Source organism: Dreissena polymorpha, chromosome 7 (genome assembly GCF_020536995.1).
Source record: "Dreissena polymorpha isolate Duluth1 chromosome 7, UMN_Dpol_1.0, whole genome shotgun sequence".
Taxonomy (NCBI): domain Eukaryota; kingdom Metazoa; phylum Mollusca; class Bivalvia; order Myida; family Dreissenidae; genus Dreissena; species Dreissena polymorpha.
Window position 1 is genome coordinate 77,461,848 of NC_068361.1, and position 21,903 is coordinate 77,483,750.

The 21,903-nt window shown below is 36.8% G+C and overlaps 1 protein-coding gene and 1 long non-coding RNA gene across 3 annotated transcripts in view; both read right to left on the bottom strand.

The window, feature by feature from the left end:
- Window positions 1–21,875, bottom strand: part of LOC127836917 (sacsin-like) — a 92,556-nt gene extending 70,681 nt beyond the window's left edge. The window contains exon 1 of one of the 2 annotated variants that reach the window (XM_052363559.1): window positions 20,719–21,875. In XM_052363559.1, coding sequence (XP_052219519.1) covers window positions 20,719–20,911 — 193 coding nt within the window. In that variant the 5' untranslated portion in view covers window positions 20,912–21,875. Of the gene's footprint in view, window positions 1–17,501; window positions 17,934–20,718 lie in introns of those variants that run through there. The other variant, XM_052363560.1, reaches the window with a different exon arrangement.
- On the bottom strand, window positions 5,886–15,203 carry LOC127836920 (uncharacterized). Its single transcript, XR_008028996.1, has 4 exons — window positions 14,155–15,203; window positions 12,809–12,925; window positions 8,295–12,350; window positions 5,886–8,131 (listed from the first exon to the last, which is right to left on the bottom strand). It is a non-coding gene; the product is annotated as an uncharacterized LOC127836920 (long non-coding RNA).
- Window positions 21,876–21,903: the final 28 nt, after the last annotated feature.

Sequence of the window (21,903 nt, forward strand, 5' to 3'; positions counted from 1 at the left end):
TAACAGCAGTAGCAGCAGAAGCAGTAGTAGCAGTAGTAGCAGTAGTAGCAGAAGTAGCAGCAGTAGTAGTAGTAGTAGCAGTACTAGTAGTTACAGTAATAGTAGTAGTAGAAGTAGAAGTAGTAGTAGTAGTAGTAGTAGTAGTAGAAGTAGTAGAAGTAGTAGTAGTAGTAGTAGTAACGGTAGTGTTAGTGAGACTGGTAGTAGTGGTAGTGGTAGTGGGACTGGTGGTAGTGGTAGTAGTAGTTCTAGTAGTAGCAGAATCAGGAGTAGTAATAGTAGCAGTAGCAGTGTAGTAGCAGTTGCAGCACCACCAACAGTAGCAGTACTTGTTGTTATAGTAGTAGCTGCAGAAGAAGCTGTAGCAGCAGCAGCAGCAGTAGCAGTAGCGGCAGCAGGAGTAGCAGCAGCAGCAGTAGCAGCGGCAGCAGTAGCAGCAGCAGAAGTAGCAGCAGTAGCAGCAGCAGCAGTAGCAGCAGTAGCAGCAGAAGTAGCAGCAGTAGTAGTAGTAGTAGCAGTACTACTAGTAGCAGTAGTAGTAGTAGTAGTAGTAGTAGAAGCGGTAGTGTTAGTGAGACTGATAGTAGTGGTAGTGGGGCTGGTGGTAGTGGTAGTAGTAGTTCTAGTAGTAGCAGAATCAGGAGTAGTAATAGTAGCAGTAGCAGTTTAGTAGCAGTTGCAGCACCACCAACAGTAGCAGTAGTTGTAGTTGTTGGTATAGTAGTAGTAGCTGCAGTAGAAGCTGTAGCAGCAGCAGCAGCAGTAGCAGTAGCAGCAGTAGCGGCAGCAGGAGAAGCATCAGCAGCAGCAGAAGCAGCAGTAGAAGCAGTAGCAGCAGCAGCAGTAGCAGCAGTAGCAGCAGCAGCAGCAGTAGTAGCAGCAGCAGTAGCAGCAGCAGCAGTAGCAGCAGCAGCAGTAGCAGCAGTAGTAGCAGTCGTAGTAATAGTAGTAGTCGTAGTAGTAGTAGTAGTAGTAGTAGTAGTAGTAGTAGTAGTAGTAGTAGTAGTAGTAGTAGTAGAAGTAGTAGTAGTAGTAGTAGTAGAAGTAATAGTTGTTGTTGTAGTAGCAGCAGTAGCAGCAGCAGTAGCAACAGAACCAGCAGTAGCAGCAGTAACAGCAGTACTAGTAGTAGAAGTAGTAGCAGCAGTAGCAGGAGTAGCTGCAGTAGCAGTAGTAGCAGTAGTAGCAGCAGTAGTAGTAGCAGTAGTAGTAGTAGTAGTAGTAGTAGCAGCAGCAGTAGCAGCAGTAGCAAATAACTGCATAAACAATGCATGCTATGCATTTTCCAGATTTTTCATCAAGAGTCAATAACATGAACTGGAATTGTTATCTCTTTTAGGTATTATCTGCCTATAGCAATGTTGAGTGCGAGCTGCACATCATAATTATGATATTGGTTCTTATTCCATGAACAATTTAATTAAAGCACATTGCTCTATAATCTGTAGATTATGTAACTTTTTCAATTCTTTATCAGTCTATTAACAACCATTTATTGTAATAGCCTTACATATAGATGATACAAGTGTTGTTTATTCATAGATAAATAATTGATGGAACTTGAAAATAATTTGATCTGGAAATTTTTTGAAAATTGGGAACCTTGATTCTGAATTTTGTCAAACATAGTTTTGTTCCGTGAATATAGAGTATCATGTTTTGCGTTCATTGTGTTATGGATTTTGTTGTTCTTCTGGTTTAAAATATATAAATAAATCACATGAAGAAAAGAGAAGCTAGTTGTTAAAATTTTATTTATTATTATATAATTATATAACACAGCAAAACATAACTGAAAGAATGTTGTGAGGACACATTATTAAAATAAAAGTATCGTTCAGCCCAGTACAATAAAAAATGCATCATTTAAAATGGACAAATCATAAATTATTACATGTAACTGTGTCATGAATCAAAAGTAAAGATCATTTAGACGGCTATAATCTAATTAATGCATGCGCCTAAATTGTTTAACCAGATTGCATGTTCAGTCCACACTAATCAGGGAGACACTTTCCGCTTTTGTCGTATTTTTCTATGAGCGAAAATCCAGTTATGGCAGAAAGTATCGCACCTGATAAGCCTGTGCGGACTACACAGCCTAATATGGGACAACACTATGTGCATGCATTAAAATCTCTTTTTACAGAGCGAGCCTCAAGTATTTATTAAATGATTAATTAAGTCTTCTTACATGATTTTTTTAAGAAGCACTCAGAAATCGCTAAGTAAAACATTGTTTCTTGATAGCAGGCGCAAGAAAATTAGTTGAACTTGAAGTAAAATTATTCAGGAAATGTACATGAAGTTCCAAGTTTAACTAAACAGCACTGTCATTTCAAGCAATAAATCGAATAAATGTCTTGTTACTCGATAGTGTGCACGAAAATCGTCGATATTTTCTGGTATTCCCATGTAATTTGGTACTGTTTGATGTTCTTGTTTTGAGAGAGTATACTCAAAATAGTTAGTATACTGTATTTTTAAATAACCCATCCAAACTAAAGCGCATTCCATCACTTACCCTACCAAACATGCGTATTACAACTTCCGTTTCCAGACTAAAGTGAGCGATCGAAGTCGACCCTAGTTTACAGTAAAGATGGTATAGTTTTACGGCAAACGAAGTAAAACTCTTTGTCTCTATTATAGATAATAGCATATAAAAAATAAGGGCTTCCATCCTGAGCTTAGAACCAGAAGAAAACATGTGTTTATTGCATGGAATTTCAGCCGAATAAACATCTTAATGTGACTTGAACACTTACACGTGGGTGTAAAATAGCGTGAATCCAAACGACCATACTCGCAACAATCACGCACCAATGACTGAATTTTGACTACTACTCTAGTAGTGCTATTATTACTGCTGCAGCTACTACTACTACAACAACTACTTCTACTGCCAATGCTGGTGGTGCTGGTGCTGCTAATGCAATGCTACTGCTACTATTACTTCTACTACTTCTACTACTACAACTATTACTGCCACTACTACCAGTCCCACTACCACTACCACTATAACCAGTCTCACCACCACTACCGCTACTACCATCACTACTACTACTACTACTACTACTACTACTACTACTACTACTACTACTACTACTGCTACTACTACTACTGCTACTACTACTACTACTACTGCAGCTACTTTTGCTACTACTGCTACTGCTGCTACTCCTTCTACTGCTGTTTCTCCTGCAACTGCTGCTACTGCTACTACTGTTGATACTGCTGCTGCTGATACTGATGCTGCTGCTAATGCTGCTACTGCTTCTACTGCAGCTACTACTACTACTACAACAACTACTACTACTGCTACTGTTGCTGCTGCTACTGCTGCTGCTGCTACTGATGCTGCTGCTACTGCTGCTTCTGCTTCTACTGCAGCTACTACGACTACTACAACAACTACTAATACTGCTACTGCTGCTGCTACTGCCGCTATTGCTGATACTGCTTCTGCTGCTACTGTTGCTACTGATGCTGCTGTTACTGCTTCTACTGCAGCTACTACTACTATTACTAAAACAACTACTAATACTGTTACTACTGCTACTGCTGCTACTGCTGCTACTGCTGCTGCTACTGCTGCTGCTGCTGCTTCTGCTGCTACTGCTACTACTGCTGCTTCTCCTGCTGCTGATACTGATGCTGCTGCTAATGCTGCTACTGCTTCTACTACAGCTACTACTACTACTACAACAACTACTACTACTGCTACTGCTGCTGCTGCTGCTGATACTGCTGCTGCTGCTAATGCTGCTACTGCTTCTACTGCAGCTTCTACTACTACTACAACAACGACTATTACTGCTACTGCTGCTGCTACTATTGATGCTGCTACTTCTGCTGCTACTGCTGCTGCTGATACTGATGCTTCTGCTACTGCTGCTACTGCTTCTACTGCAGCTACACTACTACTACAACAACTACTACTACTGCTACTGCTGCTGCTGCTACTGCTGCTGCTGCTACTGATGCTGCTGCTACTGCTGCTTCTGCTGCAGCTACTACTACTACTACAAAAACTACTAAAACTGCTACTGCTGCTGCTTCTGCCGCTACTGCTGATACTGCTACTGCTGCTGCTACTGCTTCTACTGCAGATACTACTACTACTACAACAACTACTACTACTGCTACTGTTGGTGGTGCTGCAACTGCTACTACACTGCTACTGCTACTATTACTACTCCTGATTCTGCTACTACTACAACTACTACTACCACTACCACCAGTCCCACTACCACTACCACTACAACCAGTATCACTAACACTACCGCTACTACTACTACTACTACTTCTACTACTACTACTACTTCTACTACTAGTACTACTACTACTACTACTACTGCTACTACTACTACTACCACTTCTACTACTACTACTTCTACTTCTTCTACTACTACTACTACTACTACTACTACTACTACTACTACTACTACTGCTGCAACTACTACTACTGCTACTCCTGCTACTTCTGCTCCTGCTGCTGCTGCTTCTGCTGCTGCTGCTGCTACTGCTGCTACTGTTGCTGCTGCTGCTGCTGCTACTGTTGCTGCTGCTTCTGCTGTTATTGCTGCTACTAGATGCCGCTATTTTTACTTAAGCTGAAAAAGTTACTATAACACCTCGCTTGCAGATGAAAAAATTACTCCCACACCGGTCGACACACGACATTCAAGCGATATTCTCTCGACGCTCTCTCGACGCGCGACAAATCAGTCGACAGTCAATCTTGACTGTCGACTGATTTGTCGCGCGTCGTATTGAGCGTCGAGAGAATGTCGTGTGTCGACCTAGTGATTTTAGGTCGACATGCGACATTCTCGCGATATATCATATTGACTGTCGACAGATTTGTCGTGCGTCGAGAGAATGTCACGAGAATGTCGAGTGTCGCGCTCGAAGGTCGACACACGACATTCTCGCGACATTCTCGTGACATTCTCTCGACGCTCAATACGACGCTCGACAAATCAGTCGACAGTCAAGATTTTCTGCGATTTTTTTTCTAAAACCCAGCGCGATATGCGACACTCAAATATTGACTGTCGACTGATTTGTCGCGCGTCGAGAGAGCGTCGAGAGAATGTCGTGTGTCGACCTAGGGGTTTTTAGGTCGACAAGCGACAATTGCGCGATATTGGCTCGATATATCGTATTGAGCGTCGAGAGAATGTCGTGCGTCGAGAAAATGTCGTGTGATTTTTAGGTCGACAGGCGACATTCTCGCGATATATTATATTGACTGTCGACTGATTTGTCGTGCGTCGAGAGAATGTCGCGAGAATGTCGAGTGTCGCGCTCGAAGGTCGACACACGACATTCTCGCGACATTCTCTCGACGCTCAATACGACGCGCGACAATTCAGTCGACAGTCAAGATTTTCTGCGATTTTTTTCTAAAACCCAGCGCGATATGCGACACTCAAATATTGATTGTCGCATGATTGTCGCGCGTCGTATTGAGCGTCGAGAGAATGTTGCGAGAATGGTCGACACGCGACACTCAACTTGGCCCTATCCGGATTCCGTAACTAACTGATTATAATTTTTGATTTCGTTTTTGCTTCAGAGTGTCCCGGCAAAGAGGAGCACGATTTTGCATAAGCCGACATACGAGACAAAGTAAAACAGTTCTTGATAACAAACATCGTGGTTATTCTGTAACTTTAATATTTACATATGCGGAATATTCGTCCAACGTCCAAGGTCGTCGTACACAGATTCGCAAATGTTTGTTTATTTATCTATTTTTTATTTGAATGCTAAAACATTTACTTAATAATGCTAGTTTTATTTAATTCCTTTAAGCATTTCGATATTAATTAAAATGATTATAATTATATGAGATTATTTAAAACAAGACAATCTACAATGTATACATTCAATTAAATTCAAGTTGGCGTGGATGAATATAATAATAATAATAATCATATACCCTACGCCTTTTGGTTTTAGTGGAGGCATTGCACACGAAAATATATTTTTTATAATGTACTAAAAAGGTTATACCTTAACCATCCAAATAACAATAATTTGTCATTATTAGCATTCTACCATTATATCCAGTTTCATATACCCATTCTTAAGATTTATAGTTTGCATTTGCCAATATTTTATGTTAAGATTTAGTAATTTCGTAGTCGTTGAACCAGGATCGCCTTTCTCTATCGAACTGACAACTTTTATGTTATATGTATCAGTTTTTATTAGCTACATATAAAAGAACAAAAGAACATTTATCAACATAATTATTATAACATTAATACATTACCGCTCTTTTAGAAGCCGTGTATTTCTGATGAATGCCTTGAACGAAACGTGATCAGAAAGATTATTTGTTACGTCTTATGTTGTATATTGACATTTGTCAATTTGTTAGATATATTTTAGTGTTGCATTAAGATATGGCTTGAAATGATGCCATTATAAAACCAATCAATGCCATATTTGGTAGCAAATGGTATCATCTTACAGCCAATTAAGATGTATATACTCCTATGATGGTAATGCACTAAAACATGCGTAGGCAAGTATTGTGCACATATAAGAAGTCGTATATTTCCGAGGCAAATGAGCGGTAATATAATAACAGTGAACAAATCGTGAACATATAACTTTTACATTAGTACAAACAAACGTGGGAAGACAACGAAATAAGTGAATATAAAGACTGCAATATTGACTGGTAACATTGTCTTCATACCTAATAATCTTCAACGAATTTAAAAGGCTCATACTCGACAGGAAGTGTATGATCACATATGTTGTAGTGTATGTACACAGAAACAAATATAAATGACTCTTATTAATAGCTTTTGTATCGTAGACAATCTTGTAAATATATATCTTTGTTGTAGAATTAAATTTACGAAGTAAATTTGTACAAAAACCAACGAAACAAAATAAAAAAGAGGGCTCTGCGAGCTATAAGCCACTCGCCTAAGTGTATGGTGTTAGTAATCTGCATATTCTATTGATATGGTAGTAATGTGGAAACAAGTAACCAAGTTTCTAATTCGGTTTAAATAAGATAAAGGTTCTGTCAAAGTTTAACGAACATTTTCCAATAATTTTAACTTACAGAATAAACCAATGTATGTTCATACCTTTGACATATTGACCTAGTTTTTACCCCACATACCCCCGTTTTGAACTCGACCAAGATATCATTGGGACAAATGTTCTGACCAGGGTCCATTAAGATTGGGAGTAAATATGATATATATAAAATTTTACAAATGTCTTCAGATTGAGTCCACTGGACCATGTTTCGGTAGAAATCTATTTTTGACAACTGTTCTGAACAAACTTCAAGATGGTAAGGCAAAACATTTGAAAGCTGGCGTGTTTACAAGCTTTGTCTTCAATTTGACTTAGGGAACGGATGTCTGCCACTAACAGAACCGGTTTCGGACGTTTTCTAAGATATTAATTTGACAGATGTTGTGGCCAAGAGTCATAATGATTGAGCACGAGATATAATCTGTTTAGTGTTTACAAATGGTGATCACATAAGGCTAAAATGAGAACATTATAGTTAAATGAGCTAAGAACATCCTTGAATGTATAGACAATGTTGATTTACATTATAGGATGCACACTTGTATTTTTACAAGACAAATTATTAGAGATTATACAGAAATCAACAGAAAAACATACATGTATTAAATTATAAATAACATGTAATAATATATAACATCGGCTTTCTTTGTCATTTATAAACATGTATTATATTAACACACTATATAAATGTGTGATATTCCCATATTTTATACTTGGGGTTAATTATACACAATATATTATACTACAGAGTATTTCAACAGAAACACACGTTTAAACATATAAAATATATAATATTCACAATACATAAACCGGCCCCACTCTGTTAGGGTCATACATATGCAAGCATAACATTGAATGTGTTTTTCAATATATTATAATGAAAATCACGCGAAAATATAAATTAATTTACAGCATTGTAATGGAACGAAACACACTGTCCAGTGATGGTGAATAAATGTGCCAAATGATTTTAAAATCTCACAATGAACGACATAGTCATGGCCCGGACAAGCTCATTTATGGCCATTTTTGACATTTGAACTCAAAGTGTGACCTTGACCTTGGAGATATCAACGTAATTTTTTTCGCGCGACTCACCGTACAATAATGGTGAACAATTGTGCCAAATGATTTTAAAATCTCACAATGAGCGACATAGTCATGGCCCGGACAAGCTCATGTATGGCCATTTTTGACATTTGAACTCAAAGTGTGACCTTGACCTCGGAGATATCGACGTAATTCTTTCGCGCAACACACCGTCCAATGATGGTGAACAAATGTGCCATATGATTTTAAAATCTCACAATGAACGACATAGTTATTGCCCGAACAAGCTAATGTATGGCCATTTTTAACCTTTGAACTCAAAGTGTGATCTTGACCTTGGAGATATCGATGTAATTCTTTTGCGCGACACACCGTCCAATTATGGTGAACAAATGAGCCAAATGACTTTAAAATCTCACAATAAATGACAAAGTTATGACCCGGACAAGCTCATTTATTGCCAACTTTGACCTTTGAACTCAAAGTGTGATCTTTGAGATATCGACGTAATTCTTTCGAGCGACACACCGTCCAATGATGGTGAACAAATGTGCCAAATGATTTTAAAATCTCTCAATGAACAACATAGTTATTGCCCGGACAAGATTTCGGGACAGACAGACAGACCGACCGACCGACAGACAGACCGACAAAGTGACTCTTATATAGCCCCCATTACCAATGGTAATGGGGGTATAATAACAAAATGAACCATCTTTGTCGGAGTCAAAAATAGTTATTTAGGGAAATCAAATGTAATCCGTATGCGTATGGGTATACAATTCAATGAGCGTTTATTAGACATAATTATGAAATATAATATAACACCATGTATACAATTCTAAAATGATAAACAATTATTAACTTGTCATCTTTTTTAAATGCATATATACGTCTAAAAGGAGAAGTACACGATGATTTAAAACATCAAATATACCTCAACCTTTACAAAATCTGCGTAGTATACAAAGTGTATTTGAATATTAAGAGTATTTGATTCCATCATAAGAACGTCTTCATTATTTCTGCAAATGATCACACTAACCTCTTATATTAACATCAGGTAATTTGTAGTTTTTGAAAACAGTATGTATTAGTTTACGGATACATAATTATATTGACAATATTGTGCCTGCCATATGAGATGTCCAAACAAGTATGACGACAAATTCAAATTGTAAATGCACATATTTTCCACAGATTATGCTTTTATTTTATAACGTTTAATTTATATCGAATAAAACATATGCAATTATAGTTGGAACAGCTAAAACATAATTCCATAATAACTCCGAATTAACATGCAAACGTATTCAAAATACAAAATGTAATAAACCATAAGAAAACGAATACATTTCAATTTGTTGTATGATTCATACAGAAAACTAACGACATTCACACACAAACAGGCTATATACATTATATTTAGAAGTTTCACGTACACTACTCATACTGAAAACTGATTCATAACTTTTATAACACTTATACTTAATCAATTTTAAACCGAGAATGAAGCGTTTACTTAATGCGAAACAATTATATTATAGTTATGTTAATAAACGTATGACACACCATGCAAACGGCATAACTCAACTCTCTATAAAACAATATAAGATTAACCACTACTGATTCTTGCACATATGCACAATAATAAAGCATATGCCAATAAGTTGAAAACGCATCAAGGAAAAAGATCAGTTCAAAAACTTAAATGTTAAATATATTGTACAAGACAACAAGAAGTAGTTGAAGCATAAGTATGTCAACACAATACGCTGAATGCAAAATATTTACATTCCGTTTAACAGTGGTTACAGGTTACAACGTCTTTCTAGTTTTGAAACTGCATATAGATCATCAACGTATTTACAACAAACTACTTTATATGATTGTTCAATACTTAATATAAACCACTTGTTTACTGCATATAGATCCTCAAGTATTTACAACAAACTACTTTATATGACTGTTCCGTCACTACTATAAACCACTTGTTTACTGCATATAGATCCTCAAAGTATTTACAATAAACCACTTGTTTACTGCATATAGATCCTCAAGTACTTACAACAAACTACTTTATATTACTGTTCAGTCACTACTATAAACCACTTGTTTACTGCATATAGATCCTCAAGTATTTACAATAAACCACTTGTTTACTGCATATAGATCCTCAAGTATTTACAACAAACTACTTTATATGACTGTTCAGTCACTACTATAAACCACTTGTTTACTGCATATAGATCCTCAAAGTATTTGCAATAAACCACTTGTTAACTGCATATAGATTATCAAAGTATTTACAACAAACTACTTTATATGACTGTTCAGTCACTACTATAAACCACTTGTTTACTGCATATAGATCCTCAAAGTATTTACAATAAACCACTTGTTAACTGCATATAGATTATCAAAGTATTTACAACACACTACTTTATATGACTGTTCAATAACTACTATAAACCACTTGTTTACTGCATATATATCCTCAAAATATTTACAACAAACTACTTTATATGACTGTTCAGTCACTACTATAAACCACTTGTTTACTGCATATAGATTATCCAAGTATTTACAACAAACTACTTTATATGCTTGTTCAATCACTAATATAAACCACTTGTTTACTGTATATATATCCTCAAAATATTTACAACAAACTACTTTATATGACTGTTCAGTCACTACTATAAACCACTTGTTTACTGCATATATATCCTCAAAATATTTACAACAAACTACTTTATATGACTGTTCAGTCACTTCTATAAACCACTTGTTTACTGCATATAGATTATCAAAGTATTTACAACAAACTACATTATATGCTTGTTCAATCACTAATATAAACCACTTGTTTACTGAATTTATATCCTCAAAATATTTACAACAAACTACTTTATATGACTGTTCAATCACTAATGAAACCCACTCTTTTGTACAATTTTGTATACAAACATTTTCAGCAGGAAAATGAATATTAATATATATATATATATTTATTGACGCATATATCACGTTACTCAAGTAATTGAAACAAAATCTGACAAATTTACACATTTCCATTCCGACAAAATACCGTCAGTCAGTTGTGTAACTGACATATTTCGTCAGAACTACTGTACAACATCATGTTATATCTATTTACTTTTCTATTTATTATACGCTTAAATTATTTAAAAAATTCTTTAAACAAATATTTCAAGCATTGAAACAGTGAACATATATAAACTGACAACACTTAGCGTGATTTTAACAATAAAAACAACATAGAAATTATGATACAAGTGTATGCTATATTTACAAATAAACACGTGTGGTTGTGTACGTCTCATAAACTAGTTATAACACACACATATACAATTTCAAGAAATGTCAACGACATTTATATTTACATTTTAGTGCGTTTTTGATAGCACTACGGGTTAGCTTATTTGTTTTAAAAAAAAACAAGACGAAATCTCATGATTTTAAAACTCATTTTGTGCAATCTGACAGAAGAACCTTACACATGTACATCAAACAAATACATAAAAAATAGATTAAATGGAAATATGCTTGCAAACATTTTGATTGAACTAGCACATGTTTTCACATTTTTATAAATATATATCTTATAGGCCCAACCATAATAACATTTTGTCAAACTTCAGCTTGTGCTTACGGGTACGATGACGAACAAGTTCTATGATGAATCTTATGAATTTTCAACCAAGTAGATTTTACAATGACCATTCGTTTACTAGGTTTCCTTGGACAAATCTTCAGATGAACAAACTTAAATGGAACATTTAAATGGATCATACCTACGACGACAACTGCCGAAGAAATGCACACCAATTTTACAACAATCATGAACTATGCATAAATAAATACATAATTCCCTTATAATGCTTACATTCAAACAGAAAACTTATTTACAAAATGTACAAACATCCCAAATACTTTTCCTTGGCAATTATTTTCCATTACGTAAATATATGCCGGTATGTTATTTGCATACACAATCATACCGCAAAATGTCAGTTTTGAAATTATCTTATTAATTCCTCAACTAGTTGCAATATCGTCTTTGCAGTTGTTACAGCATACTCCGCGTCCTCCTTACAGAAAACCTCGGATGGGATCTGACAACTGTTCACACTATCCGGATAACGGAGTCTGAAATTTGCTGGTCCTTGAAGACTGAGCCGGTCCTCAAATTCAATTGCCTAAAACGATGTAATGAAGTTATTTGCACTGATGCTAGCTTGATGTGAAAATGTGAATTATTTCAGGTTTGTAATTTCACACTATCGATTAGTTGGAAGTGCATATTATTTACATACATTGCGTCAGTTTTAGAAATGTTTATTCTACATGAGATCACGAAAAGGTCCGGTTTACTAAGTTGGACATGTTTATATTAAATGCATCTTTTAGTGCATTATTAGTTACACTGTTAGTAACTGATGGTGTATGGGATATACACCCTCAGTAATTTCATACCATACGAGAGCGAACGATTATATCTCAACCGACTACTTGATTACTCGGGCTGTATGGAAATTACTCGGGGTTTATGGAAAATACACCATGGGCACGTGACCGCTCTAAGCCAATCGGATTAGGTCATTTTTGTAGGAGGTGAGATATACGTGAATTATATTAAAATAATAAATACCATTACCATTTGAACAATTGCATCGTCCAGTCCTTCTGCAATTCTCACAAGACTATGCTCCCGCATACGGCATTTGTTGGCGTCTTTCAGAAACCATGCAGCTTTCAGAGCCTTCTCACACGCCTGTATATTACAAGACCGTAAACGGTAAATGTTAGTATTATTGTGATAAAATGGAACATTGTTATGAACGGAGATCGGGTAAATACTTTGATACGTTTATTAAGTTGATAATCTTCTTAATATGAAATGTAATTCAGTAGCGTGTTTGGGAGTTGTTAAGATATCACCTAGTCATGTGTCCACAAGTCCCCACATTCCTATTTTGTCGTGAAATCTCCAACTAATCAATATACCCAGGTGAATTATAATTAGTATTCGAGATAAAAAAAATTGCAAAGGAATGGAATATCTGTACTGATGTCGGAAGACCTTGTACAAAGATAGCCAGATCCAAACAAAAAATATCATGATATATATTTTTATAAGTTTCACAGCTCGTGCAGTAAAAAGATGCGCATTTTTTTCAAAATTTTCCTTTTTATTAAAAGGCTCAATCGGGGTGCGACTACAATAAACTGTCTAAAATACCCAAGCAAACACTTTCACACGGCGATTTACAATTTTTAAAGACTTATCCATCTTGCCGTAAAATATTTTGCGTTACGCACGCTACAAAACCGACGACCGGACAAGGGCAGGTCGTCATTACATAACCCTTCTTAAGAAGGGCCATAGAAACAAAGATTTCAAAAACAACTAAAACTATAATTATGACACGATAAATGAATTAGTGATAACAAAAACAGGGAAATGTATGTCAATCAGTAAAAACTTCCCTCATCACTTAAAAAAAACGTGTTTCAAACAATTTCAAGTGATTTGCATGTATTTATTGACAAGAGGCGTAAACGTGACTACTACCACGCATCGCTTTGTCCGCTATCACCGAGGGCAAATTACTCGAGAATGTTTTGATCATGGGGAATTAAGTATGTTGAACATCTACTCATCATGTTTTGAGTTGTTAGCGAAATGAGAAAGTATTCCCTCCCAAAATTGCATGTATTTATTGACAAGAGGCGTAAACGTGACTACTACCACGCATCGCTTGTCCACTATCATCGAGGGCAAATTACTCGAGAATGTTTTGATCATGGGGAATTAAGTATGTTGAACATCTACTCATCATGTTTTGAGTTGTTAGCGAAATGAGAAAGTATTTCCCTCCCCAAATGTATACCACTTTACAACTGACAGACCGACCCGACTGACTGATGGACTCCAATAGACCCTTCTCAAACGTTGTTTGTTTTGGATAACACAAAAAATAAATATTAATTGTGAATTACCTGATGGCAATTATAACATATCCAGTTATATGTGGCAGGGTGGTTTCAGCGCAATTCAAGTGAGATTGACCAGTTTGAAAGTCGAGTTTAGCTTGTCTTATCCAGCGTCTATATTCCCCTGGGCTTGAAACGGGAGAATACTCAGACAACCTATGAGTCCCTCTTCTATTGAACCTATTGAAGTTTTCTAGATTTTCTTGGTAACCTCTCGTATGAACGTGGCCTGTATTTGTTGCATCTACGCAAACGTTCCAGTATCTCGAACCGCGCATGTCTGGCATATCCGGCTCCGGTTGTAGATTAAGTTGTTCGCCACGTTCGAGTCTAAGAATGCAGTTCTGAATGGAAAAAAAGACACGCTTCGAATATTCTTCATGATCTGGATTCTATCTGGATGCCATCTCAACAGCATGCGCCGAATTATTCGCTTTCTGTCCTGAATGTTGAAGTTGTCAAATGCTTCTTGTAACTCATCCATAATACGCTGACAGTTTGTATCAAACGGAATTGATGAGATAGGTTCAGAGTCGTATTCCACAACTTCCTGGCTGGTCACTTTAGTTAAGGGTATGAATTTAAAAAGTCGAAATATCGGCACAACAATAGTTCCTCCACGGCTATATCCAATATTAACCAATATCTAAGATTCAACGTTGAAGAATTGTCCGACTGGATTAATTTCTCGATATGTGCATATATGAAACGGGCCGCATTTGCATCGTCGTCATTTTCATCGTTTTCTATTTCTAAAGCAACATATTTATACTCGTGTTCTCGAAATGGTGTTATCTGCTGGACCATAAATCGGTAAAATCTTTCCTCCACATAGGTACCAGGAGATGGAAATACAACAACATTTCTTTTTGAAATATTGTCTAAATGTCTTATTTGTTTTCTGTCTAAAAATCGACGAATTTTATCGGGTTCCCTATTAAGTCTAAAATCTGTTGTAAAAGCAAAAGCGATTCTCTCGATATTGTTTGTGTGTGCACATCTCTATAAGAAACATTAAACCTGCCCTTAAGGCACTATTCATATTACCCAGTATTTTCAGATTCTTCGTTTGATAATAAAGACTGTAATATACACCTTTATTTCCCGACTCCGAGTCATCCCTTGCCGTGATTGTAAGTAATACTCGTTTTCAATCTCAACACCTCTCTACAATATGACCTTTATAACGCAACAAAATTTTCAATCCTGCTACCTCCTTTCATACAAATATTTAACAGTATATCTGTAATTCATCATCATAATTCTGATTATATACACCCTGCCTGTACTTCATCATGCTTTGTTAATCTACACAGTCATTCAAAAAACTGATCTGAACATACAAAACTTTGAACATGTTCTGCCTCTGCACTGTCACTTCTATGATATTCTCTGTGGAAATCACTTCTTCGATATCATTAGTAAGTAAACGTGGTTTCAGTGTTTTGGGGAGAAGTTCAAACGGGTCGATCCAATGATTAAAACGAATGTTTAACTCAGTGAAACCTAGAAAAGTATTCAACTGGCACTTTTCTTCTAATTCCTGTTGTACGTGTCGTTATCCGATACAGTTAATTCACATGACTTCATTAGAATTCTATTTTGGTTTGGCAAGTACAGATGCGTAATACTTTTCAAGTTTTCGCACCTCTTCAGATTTGTTAGAAATAATTTCGAAGAAATGTTGAATAGCTTTTGAAACTACATCCAATAAATTAGCAGGAGGCTCTTCGTTAACGAATTGGTCTTTTATTATTTCAAAACAGTGGCATACTGAAGGCACGTTGGCTCAGGTGATGCACCAAGTATCTTGAACAACTCAATATAACGCTGAAATTGGTGAGGTACTTTGTATAGATATGGTCGAAGTTCTGCTCTATCTGTGTGCTGAAACGAATACATTTGACGCTTTGACTATGGCTTCTTCCGGTATCAAAATGACTGGAACGTTTTCCAAAAGACTTGCGTTTATTTGAGGCACATTACTTTCCAGAAATCTGTATATACTTTCCATGTAAAATACCTTATTTTGGTGTTGGGGTTGTTCCCTCTTAAAATCATCTTCGAAAACACTACAAATATTCTGACAATGTTTTATCACAGAATCGACTTGAGGTTCTTGCGTCATCCCTAACAAGTTCATTTGTTTTTCATCTGGATCTCGTTTGGTGAGAGAAGCGCTTGTCCAGCAAATATCCGCAAATGTGCCACTACAAGATCCCTCAAAACAGATGAAAATTGTTTAGAGCCATACGCTCGAAAAATGTTTTCCATTTCAGACGAAATTGTGTATGGTACCACAAACTTAATACCTTTAATGCTGCTAAACACCCCCTTTCAAACGTGTCATCAAAATCCCCAAATAAACACGACACAATCACATCAGATGCGGCGATTAAATCTTCATTCACACCCATTGCACCGTTTCGCGCGAGTTGCCTAGCATAATCCAGCATCATGGCGCCTGTAGGGCGAATGTTTAACCCGATAATTTCCATAAAATCCTTCCAAATGTCGTCCATGAAATGCGCAGGTAAAAATTGCTCTTCTGACAACATTGTAGCAAATACGGGGTGAGACCTGTCATAAAGCTCATGCGCACAATAAAATCGGCCTTCAATGTCTATGAACGGAAGATTTTTTACCAACTCAATTAATCGCTTTTGCATTTTGGAAAAATGTCTTCCCAATTGCGTCAACAACATATGATCTTTCACATATACGACATGAGCCAACCAAAATTGTCTTGGCATATGAGTCATGGTTGGAAAAATGTTACGAACATACAAGTCTAGTCGTTTTTGTGTGGTAATTCGAGAAATTGGTAAAGATCTTTTAAATGAATGTTTTCCTTTACAACACTTTTCCAAGACTATGCGCCCACTCATTTAAGCCTTCTGGTGGCATTTCATTGCTTGACACTACAACGTCTACAACTTCATCGAGACTTACGAACGATCCTTGTTGCATTGTTTCATACAAAGGAAGTTCTCGAAGAAGGAGTTTTGCCCGTCCTTTTAGTTTTATTGTGAGGATATCTGTACTTTGATCGAAAACACGTAAAAATTTAAAGGCTTCATCACTTGTTACATTGCACGATAACAGTTTAGATTTGTGATAGTGGACACATAAAAGAACTTCATCTGGGTTGTATGGCGAGGCTATTAAACCTTTCAATTTATCAATTACTTCATTGTCAATTGATGTCTTTCCTTGAAAACGCTCGAATCCAATGTTCCAATATTAGCTTTTTCTGCAATAGGCCGTATATCGGCATTATAGGAACCCGAAAGAAGAGTGTACGCTCGCTCGATCGGTATCAATTCATATATGCAATGATCTTGTATAGTAACCTTTGATGGCAAAAATGCCCATCCTGATATTGCTGCTAAATTCCTTTCGAACACTTTCACATTCTGTGTTTGTTCTTCTGCCGTAGGGCGTTTGGTCTCATCCAAAATAAATGCCCATAGCAGGCGAACAGTTCTAGGTTCCATAGGATTATGATCACTGGATTTCCATTTTATGTTTTCCCCACTGCAGAGTATCTCTGGATTATAAGACAACGGCAATAACTCGACAAAGTTTGCAAATGTGAAGCGTAAAAATACCGAGGCCTCAAACAGTTTTTCTCTATATAGTAATGGTACAAGGTCGTAGTTTAAGAACCGCTCGAACGAACCTGGTAATATGGCGCAATATTGACTACAAAAAACTATGCTTTCTTTGCTGTATGTACGTAAATAGTTGTCATTGGTTATGCACAGGGTAGATCATAAATTTCGGCGTCGTCGAACGATCATAGGTTGTATATAGCGCAAAATGCTAATTGCAACGTCCATTTTGCCTATTACAGTTTCTTGAAGGTGGCAATTAACAGTACTAACTCTGTCCTTAACTATTTGCATTACAACCCCGGATCTGTTTTCAGAATGTTTTTTGGCCTGCCTTTTCATTGTTTCAACAATAACTTGATTGACTAAGCAGACTTTTACATTCAAGTCCCCTAACTTGTTCTTTATTAAGAACTCTTGTTCTTGGGAAGAACATTTTTTCCGCAAAGTATCTACTACAGCTCCTTTAATGCATTCCAGATTTGTGGCCAAATGTATCCATTCAATACGAAAACGTTGGTCGCGTATTTCACCCTTTTTTGTTTGCGTTTCTGAAACGCATGGGAAGAGATGTATTTGATGTTCGATTACAAAACGGTAAAATTCTTCCACAAAATACTGCCAATAAAGTGTTTTGTGCCTTCGTGTCTGGGAAGTGATTGAAATATATTTCAACGCAATTCCATAGGAACCACCCGTTGACAAGTAGGTCCATGTTCCAATCAATCCAATATGCTTTCAGAAAATTCAAAGCGCTTATCGTAGCTTCAGTGACAACGGTGGAAAGAAGAAACCTATTCCATTCCATACGATAACCTTCCTCCCAGAGTCCTCGCCTTGCTCTATCAAGTGAAAGTGGCCGTTAATATTACAGGAAGTCCAGTTAACACAGGAATAGGAAGAAAACAGTATACTTTTCCATCAGTCACGTCCCAAGTCAGATTGTTGTTTGGTTTATGGTAGGTTTTCGTTTGTTTTGCAATCTCCTTTTCCTGCTCTATACGTTTTTGAAAAAAAATCTTTTACGTTTCCTGAACACAATTTCAATGAAACGCCACCAAGTGGGAGAAGGGAGAGGTCATCATTTCTAAGAAGATTTTGAATAGATTCTAATCGCGTCCCACTATCAAGTTTGCTCCAAACTGATGTACAACTACCATGTAGTGTCAATGTTTTTGTATCATGTATTCGCAGCTTGTAAAGTACATTGAATGGTTTTTCAATTAAAATGTTTTCCTTTTTTGACACATTAGAAATTATTACTTCATTCACCGCACTAAAAATCAGCCTGTCGTTATTGTCTTCGCCATCAACAATTCAGACTCCACTTTATATTCTTGTGTGTACTTTCCATTTTCGTACTTCATAATTTTCATCAGCCTTATATGTTTCAGAAATGCAAACAGTCTGGCATTACCTTGATAAAACTATCAAGAATACTGTCAACATCCGATGTTGTAAGGCACGAATTGCTTATTACTGATTCCTCTTGTCGCAATGGGAGACGAAACATTGTACCACGTATACCAGGCATTGGCGGGAAACGATAGTTGTATCTGGAAAATCGTCCTTTAAATCGTCAACATTATATCGAATACCTGGTTGACCGTTTGAAATGTCTGTTATATGTTTGAATAATGGATCACACACATGACACCATATTCGCCTAGCCCTGGGCCCTTTGTAAGAAAAGAGGTGTGTCCGTTATGTGATAAACGGCATTGAATCCAACTCCGAATTGGCCTGTCTTTGAAGGATCGTTAGTTTTACTTCCTATGCTAAATTCTGAATCCCTTCGAAATCGTTTTCAGAGAAACAGCTATCATTATAGACGCACAACGCAGGTTTGAAGACCGTTCCCGTGTTCCAACGATTTCCCAACTCTCTTGTTTTCATAGTACTTTATAAATGAATTTCACGTGCACATGCGTCATCAGCATTTTGTATTAAATTTTCATTATAGTTTCATCACGCGGATACTCTTTAGTAAATTATTCAAGCGTGTTGTTAGCTTTTCACGTTGCCCAAACGGGATTGCACGCATGTATTGCTTAAAAGTTGCAGTCGTTTGATCTTACTCCAATAGCCTTACCAAGACTAGGAGCAATGTCATCATGCAACAGAGAAAGTCTTGTTTTCGTTGGCATTTCAATATCTTCCAGTGCAGTTGACTTGTTGGAAGAAAACGACCCTCTCTGTCTGGCGCAATAATGCATTCTTCGTATTGTTTTATATCGTCATATGTTTTCTTCTCTCGATTCATGCACTGGACTAAATTTTCTAAAATATTAACAATTTCTTTGATATTGAGGTGTACGTTTGTTTGTTTTCTTGTGCTTTTATTTCTAAAAATGTATGATATCGCTTACACTGAAGCATTCCTTTACTCCTAGTTTTTCAAAAATTCTCCAGCGTGAGACAGCTACCAACTCTGGTAGCCCATAAAGGTAAGGCGGACATGATCGAAGCGAACACTTTGCAACTTTGTCTATGGAAACCAACGTTTTATCGACTTCAATAATGGGTTTCGAAAGCGTAGAACTAAAGTCAGAAGCAATCATATTCTGGAACGTATCCTTTGGCATATATTTGTCAGACCATCTAATGCTTTGTAAATGTTGTCGACTATTTTATGAGTCTCTCCTGTGTATTTTCCATCTTCAAACTCATTTCAATTGTATGCAATTGTTCCATACCACTGGAATAGTCAGATGATGACTATCCTTAACACCAAGATTCTTCAGTAGCGTGGCGTGGAACTGATCCAATCCGTTTCATCTACTATGCTATGTATACATCCAACAGTAGAGTAGCAGTCCTGTCTAAACAAACCTTCAGGATTACCGAGCACAAGGATTAGGTTCTTTATGCTTATGTGTTTTGAACATTCACAACAATCTCACAAACTAAATGGTTTTCATTGTGTCGGCTTCCCAAGTGAAACTCCATCCAAAAGGTTTTTGTAAAACGGGGAGAATTCTACAGCGTTGGAGCTTGTCAAACGTTGCTTTAGGAATGTTAGATTCCGCCAAATATTTCAGCAAATATCCCATACGCATTCTAGTACACTCCACACATTGTTTTGATAAATCTTCCAAACTTGCGCACCGGTCAAATATTAGATCAGTTGGTAAACTTTCACTATTCATTCCGAATTCTACAAGCTTGGCATATATCTTTGGCTCATTTAATTTTTCACATTTCGTGATAAACCGTTCATCGGTGTCAGAAAAACATCTTTGCAAGTTGCGATTCCGGATGGACGAGGTCTAAAACTGATCGTAATCTACCAAATGGTTGGGTTGTATGCATGCAATAGTTTTAAAAACATTGTTTTCCCCTTTTATCGGCTTCCATTATTGTCCAGGCGAGCAAGTTGTTGCGAACAGTTTCTTTGTTCGTCCAATATGTATCACTGATGTGATGAAGAAGTGGACTAGTGCGTCGGTCTTGGAAATAAATGCACGCTCGACAATGGAGGCTTTGTCTTTGTTAAATAAACGCAGATTATTACAGACAAAGTCAGGAACATCAACAACGGTCCTATCTATTCCAAATGGTACATTCAACAAAAAGTCAAAAAATGCATGAAAATGCGTAGTGAAAATCTGTTTTTCAAGAATCAGAATTTTACCGAATGGCATGCTGTCACTTTGGTCTCTGAACACTGGTTTATTCTGATCTACAACAGCTCTGTACAAGCTTGCAACAAAGGGCAACACATCCGGATTGAAATTCTTTGAGGCCATGTATGGTATGCATCTTCGTTCGTTTGACAAAAACGATTCGTTATCTGAATATGACTCAGGAGTGCTGTAACTAAAGGATCCTGCAGAAGAAATAAATTCCAATCATGCGCAATTAACTTCGATCCAGTCTTTTTGTCATCTTCATTCAGTAGGGTAAGTCTCTGCCTATCATCCGAAACTCTAAAACAACCATTGATATGAAAAGGCAATCCAGTTTTAATTGGCAACGGAAGGAAACAAAACATATGGCCTGTATCAGAGTTTCCCTTAGTCAATGTTTCCAATGGTTGACATGTCCAATCATGTTCCGTTTTACAACGGTGTTGCAACAGCAACAAGAGGAACTGCGTCAACGTGTTTTAACTGTTTTGGTCCATTTTTTGATACCCATG